The sequence below is a fragment of the Parasteatoda tepidariorum genome, unplaced genomic scaffold (genome assembly GCF_043381705.1).
Source record: "Parasteatoda tepidariorum isolate YZ-2023 unplaced genomic scaffold, CAS_Ptep_4.0 HiC_scaffold_3011, whole genome shotgun sequence".
Taxonomy (NCBI): Eukaryota; Metazoa; Arthropoda; class Arachnida; order Araneae; family Theridiidae; genus Parasteatoda; species Parasteatoda tepidariorum.
Window position 1 is genome coordinate 1 of NW_027261630.1, and position 6,598 is coordinate 6,598.

Consider the following 6,598-nt stretch of genomic DNA (forward strand, 5'->3'; position numbering starts at 1 on the left):
TTTTGAAATTATTTATAAATAAATTTGCATTGTAGGTTAAATGTTTACTAATAGAAAAAAAATTATTTAATACTATTTTAATAAAATGTTACTCACGTTTTATTTTTGTCAACAAATTTTTTTCTCCCAAGTTTTCCGTAGGCCCTAGGCACGTGCCTATAGGTTAATGCCACCCTGCTTGTAAAGTATGGGGATAGTTAAATAAATCAAATAAAATTGGAATAAATTTATAAAATGAAATTTTACAGTTATTAAATTTAAAGTTAATTAAAATAAAATTTTAAAGTCATGTTTAAAGAACTTTGTTTATATTTTATTTATTTTGTAATATATAAGAAATGTATGAATAACTTGATATAATAAATATTTTTAGAAAAAGACACAGTCCTCTCTCTAAGTTAAGTACCTGTCTAAATTAGGAATGCACCGCAAATGCTTAACTTGCACGAATCTCACTGTACTAAATAAAATACAAAATCACTCTTTTTTTTTTTTCAATGTAAATTAAGTTCACGTTCCACAAAATATGTTAAAAATTATTGTTCTCCTAAAAAAATTTATCGTGATATTTGCTTTTTAAGATATTCTACTTATATTTGTAATAGAAAACTAATAATGAAAACAAAAAATTGTGACTGATTCAGTTATTTATTTGTTTTACTGCTCAGTATATTTTTAACTATCAATACTGCATCCAATTTTTAAAGTTCCTGATATTTGCTGAATCTAGAGCACATTTTATTGACCTTCTATTAGATTTTTTTTTCCACTTATTGAAGCAAAAATATATTCAATTGTTTGGTATTGAGTTAATGACGAATTAACACCCATATCACTATGTAAAGGGAGTCATATCACCGCGCTATTTAATAATTTATTTTATTGCACTATTTAATTATTTTAATTGAGCATTTTTAACAAATCAGTTTAATTCTGACATTTCTTTTTCTTAAATATCAAATTTCATGGCTGCAGCCTATGCATGAGTGCCACTCTTCAGTGCTGAGAAAAAATAATCAGTGAACTAAATCCTATCCTCCTATTAATCTTGTTCCAATTTGTTTTTTAAATTAATTTTTAAAACAAATTCCTTAAATAATGTATCAAAAAATTTTTGTTAAAAATAAATTTTAAAAAAAAAACCATTTTGTAAAAATTATTGCTAAATGATCGAAGACTGATATTGCACTGCAATAAAAGAATGAGAATGATTGAATTTCAGTAACGGCTTGAATTTGTTACCTCCCCCCCCCCACACACACACACAATTTTTTCTAACACTAGCTACAGTTTTAATTTATTTTTTTTTTAATGAAATTTAAAATTCTGCAACAAAAAATTCATTATAAAGTGAAAAATATGTAGAGATTAAAAAATTTTTGCATTGTATTTATTCAAAAATTGATTTAAAATACATATGAGGTTAGCTGTTATTTGAGAAAAATAAACGAGTCATTGATATAGTATGTGGGCCATTCTCATGGAAGAGTGCATTTTTCACCTAAGTGAGCTATAAATTTCGGAATATTCTGCTAAGCAATGCTAGACTGCTCTAATTGGTCAAAAAATTAATTCGGTCTTAAGAAATTTTTAGACTTGCAGCCATACATATGTGCCAGAACTGCCTCTTTCCACAAAACTACTGTATTTATTCTCTTTTATTGTTTAATTTTATTTATTTTATTTTAATATATTTTATGTGCCTTTAAGTATTTTATGTAATTCTTTTTTTTTTTTTTTTTTTTTTTTTTTTTTTTTTTTTTTTTTTTTTTTTTTTTTTTTTTTTTNTGCTTCTTCCGATTTTTACTTTGATGGACATACCAAAAACAAAAAAAAAAAAAAATAGAGCCAGATTTAGAAGCAATACTTAACCAATTTGATGATGCATCAGGTTCAGAAGATGAAGATGTTTTCAGTAACATGAAAAAAGAGTTGAAAAAAATGCAGCTTCCTGGTGTTGAAAAGTAAACTATTACTGTTGTTAATACTTTTAACTTTACAAATATTACAATGTAGCTCATATTTTAAAATTTTTGCAGTTGTGATAGTTTTCTACTTTATAAAGTAGTCTCTCTTTATTTGCTTTTTACTGAAATTCTGCTTTATTCTTTAAATATTCCACTCTTTACAGAAATATTTTTATATGGAATTAACTTTTTCAACTCAAAGCTTTTATTATTATTATTCTATTTAAAGAAAAATTATAGCTATAGCCTGAGACACCACTCTATTCATCTGTTATAAATTACTCTGTAGGTCTTAATATGTTTTATAATCCTTTATGCTTTTAACATTAGCTTTGATTTCCTTAATGCCTTGATTTCCTCTCTTAGCTACCCAGGTTTTTCTAGTTATATTTTTCGCCTTTATTTTATTTTTCACAGACAATTCCGTGTTTTATTTTTCACGCCTGTTTAGTTTTCTTCATTCACATCTAATTAGTCATGTGAATGAGGGCCTATTTTGAGCTCTCAAAAATCAACTTTTTTAATCATTTTGAAATCGCATAAATATAATTTTTGATGTTTGATTTTAAAATCGTATATATTCGAATTTTGATATTTCATTTTAAAATCAAGTTAATATGAATCTTGATGTTTGATTTTAAAGTCTCGTTTATACGAATCTCAATGTTTGATTTTAAAATCGCATGCCAGTTTTGATATAGTGATTATTAATCTCAATATTTGATTTAAAAATTGCATGAATACGAATTCCGATGTGTAATTTAAAAATTGTGTGCATACGAATCTCAATATTTCATTTTAAAATAGCATGAATATTAATCTCGTTTCATTTTGAAATTGCGTGATTATGAATTTCGATGTTTATTTTAAAGACTGCCTGGAAGCAATTCGAAGCATAATTTTTAAGCCACTTAATTACAAATCTGATTGGTGGCTTTTAAATCATATGAATACAAAACGCGACATTTGATATAAAGTAGTGAGAATACGAAATGCGGTGCACAATCATAAATCACTTAAATAGAAATCGTGATATGCTATTTTAAATCATGCTATTCTAATTTTAAGTCGCATTTGCATTAATAGAAAAAAGCTTACAAATGAATCTTTTTTTTTTCTTATTTAGTTAATAGTTTTTTAAAAAATCTCGCGATCATTACAAATTTTCCGTGAACTGTGTTTAAACATTGATGTATGTTATACAAGTGTGCCCATAACAACTTCAGTATTCAAATCTGCAAGCTTGGGGAAAAAATTACTTATAAAAAATTTATCAAAGTTGCATTAAATTAGAATTAGAAAGTTCAAAACAAATATTACTATTAAAAAAATAACTAGACCATAATCATTGTAATAATTCTTCAATATACATAAAAAAAATTTTTGACTAGGTTAAATCCAGATGATTTTATTGTGGAAGAAGAATATGAGGATGATGATGATCTGAGCCAGGATGAAGCAGATGATTTATCTGATGCTGGTTCTGATTTAAGTGAAACATCAAGTCCAGATAATTCTACTCAGAAACAAAAGAGTTGTCCAAAATATATGGTCAAGGTATGGAATGTTGCGCTAATATAACATTTATCATCAATAAAAAGTAACATTGCTCTTCGTAAATATCAGTCCCAACAACATTCCTGCTGATTTTTTTGTAAAAAGACATCCTGAATCAAAATATGATCCCTGTTTACCCTTATCACCCACCATTTCTCATAATTTTGTGGCAATAGTTTGAATCCAGGTAAAGGTATATTTTAGCCTTTTAATTTCCTTTCTTCTTAGAGTAAAAGTTTTAGAACATAATAATTAAAAGAAATGTAGAGGTTAAGTCCTAGAATTTTTTTTAAAAATAGTAAACTATGATTTTTATTTTTTTTTATGTACAAAAATGTTGATGATTCACTGTGTGACAGTGGCGCTTTCTGTAATGTTTATGCCACATGGTTTGTGTAATTGAAAATTTTCCTACTTTCACAAATATTAATTACAATAACAAGCATTACCTATTATAATGCTGTTAAAATAATCCCTCCCCCTCCAAATAAAATCCATGAATATGATCAAAAAGTAATGAAGATAAAAAGAGCATCCCAGAAAACAGTCGTTGATTGGAGAAAATTGGTCATGTCCAATTTCAGGATATAAATTTACATATGAATAAACAGGAATGGTGTCTGCTTGAAAAAGAAATAATAACTTTACTTAACAATGCTTTTCTTTTCTTTTTTTAACTTAACTATAAAATGTGTCTGCAAAAAATTTAATTTAACTATAAAATAGTCTTTTATTTTAGAAATTGGAAGAGTATGATGATTTTTTTTCTTCTTTGGAGGAAAATAGTTCAGAAAACTTAAATACTGCCAAAGGAAAAATAGAAAAGGTAATATATACTATAAATTTGAATCTCTAACAATTAATTATTACTTCCTTTCCTCCTTTAATTTAGTATGAACTTCCTTAATGTATTTTTCAGAAAATGGAAGAGTATGAAGAAGACCAAATTGGGCCTTTAGAGGATGAAGAGATCTTTGGCTATCTCACTGGTGAAAATGAACATATTGATTACTATCTAGGAAAAAAGAAACTACGAGAGTGAGTTTTTTCCTTTCGTTTATTAGTAATGTATAACTTTATGATTTGCTCTTTTCCATCCTTTTGAATATGATTTTATGTATTCATAAACAGTTACTATGCAATGTTTGCAATCAACATCATATATGCCAATTTACTGGTATGAGAAGCTAAGTTCTTGCCTTGTTCATAATCAGGATCTTTATTCAGAAATTAGTCAATCAATGTGATTGATTAATTTCTGAACCGGTATGTACCAAATGTACATACCGGTTTACAGATTCAAAGAAGTTAATTATCCTACATTCAATTTTTAATTTTAGACTTGTTACCATTTCTTTGTATTCTTTTCCCTTTTGTTGATCCTTTAAAATTCTTTTCCCCTTTGTTGATCCTTCTAAATTGCCAATTATGTTTATAGTTTGACAATATTGTAATGTAAATTCTAATTTAAACTTTTTATGTTGAGCGAGCTTGTTAATGTAAAGTTCATAAGTATATTTTTTTTTAAAAAATAGCTTTTTTTTTTCCTTCTCAAAAGGGAAGATATTGAAATAGGAAAATGTGATGATACATTAAGAGAAAAAATTCTGAAGTACTCTGAGGAGGATCATGTTGAAAAACTAATTGAAATTGTCACTGAACATCCTGTTGAATTCGACTGTGAATCTATTATAAGTGAGTTCAAAGTGTCTTTTTCTTTTATATTTTTATCATTGCTGAGTTCGCCCTAGGAATGAAAAAAGGCAGGGCACTGATTCAACGCTGTAAAAATCTATAATAAAAAAAAAAAGGTATTAAGTAATAACTGAATTGGATCTCCAACAATATTTAAATTACCCTCTTATACTTTTTTATGTGTAGATTTCAAAAAATAATTCTCTCTCATTATCAGAATAAGAGAAAAATTTGTAGTTTATAAAAATAATAAATGGTGTGCTTATAGATAATCTCGACACAAATTTTTTTTAAAAAAAGGAGAAAGTTATTTATTTACGAAAATAATTTTAAAAATTAAAACTATTAAGAAATTTTCTTAATATTCCCCATTAAATAAGATATTTAAAAAATTAAATGAGTTAAGAATAATCCTAAGAAAGTAAATATTTGTAATAGTATTAAACAGTGAATTAATATTTTTTAAAATGGAATATGAATAAAAAGGCAGTGTTTTCAAGGGATGGGCAGTTTATTTTTTCAAAAAGGATAAAGTGGGTGCATTTATTGGGGTCAAACATTAGGCAGGGCAGATTAAATTTAAGAGTAATGTCTGTTCTTTGTTTACCTTTTAATTTTTGCGTTTAATTTTATGCATTAATAGTTTAATGCATTAACACTGCACTGATAGTTTAATATTTTAAGTATAATCTTATCACACTAACATATAAATATATATAACAATTTTTTTTACTTAAATTTGTTATACAAGGAGCTCTTTTTTAAAAAAATACATACTAAGATGGCTTTAGTGTTTAAAATAAAGGCCTCTGGTGCATTGTGTATATGATTTGCATTATTTGTGATAATTTAAAAATGTAATAGTTTTATCTGTTTGCTGTTCTCTTCAATCTCTTTTCTTTCATAAAAGTAGAATCATACATACTGTTTTTTTTTTAATTGGATGTTTTATTTTTATCATGTTATTAAGAAAACATTGCAACTGGTATTAATATTTTATTGTCTAAAAATTTATTAGGATATTTTTCTATTTTGTTTTATAGGTACATATTCTAACAAATATAATCATCCATCGATAATTAGGGAAGAAGGAAAGGTAAATTTCTTGTATTTTATTTACTTTTTTTCCTTCTAAATAATAGTAACTTCTTTCTTCAATGCTACAGCATTTTCACAACAATCCATTGTGATTCCATGGGTATTTTATAAAGCTTATGATTGTTTTGCTTTACTTTTGCTGAAAGTTCTTCAATAGTTTAGTTAAACTATCTTAGCTTCCACTTTTACTAAAAAAGAGAATGTTATGTTGCTTTCAGAAAAAATTCAGTTGTAAGAATAGAATTCTTTCTAAGAAATATAAATTAAATTAGAAAAATTGA

The 6,598-nt window shown here is 25.9% G+C and overlaps 1 protein-coding gene across 1 annotated transcript; it reads left to right on the forward strand.

Moving 5' to 3' along the window:
• Positions 1 to 1,840: 1,840 nt before the first annotated feature.
• Positions 1,841 to 6,315, forward strand: LOC122273296 (protein LTV1 homolog; the record flags this gene model as incomplete). Its single annotated transcript, XM_043057375.2, is given in 6 exon segments — positions 1,841 to 1,964; positions 3,359 to 3,524; positions 4,264 to 4,350; positions 4,444 to 4,562; positions 5,083 to 5,219; positions 6,263 to 6,315. Coding segments are annotated over 6 exon segments (606 nt in total), but the record flags the coding sequence as incomplete, so codon positions are not given.
• Positions 6,316 to 6,598: the final 283 nt, after the last annotated feature.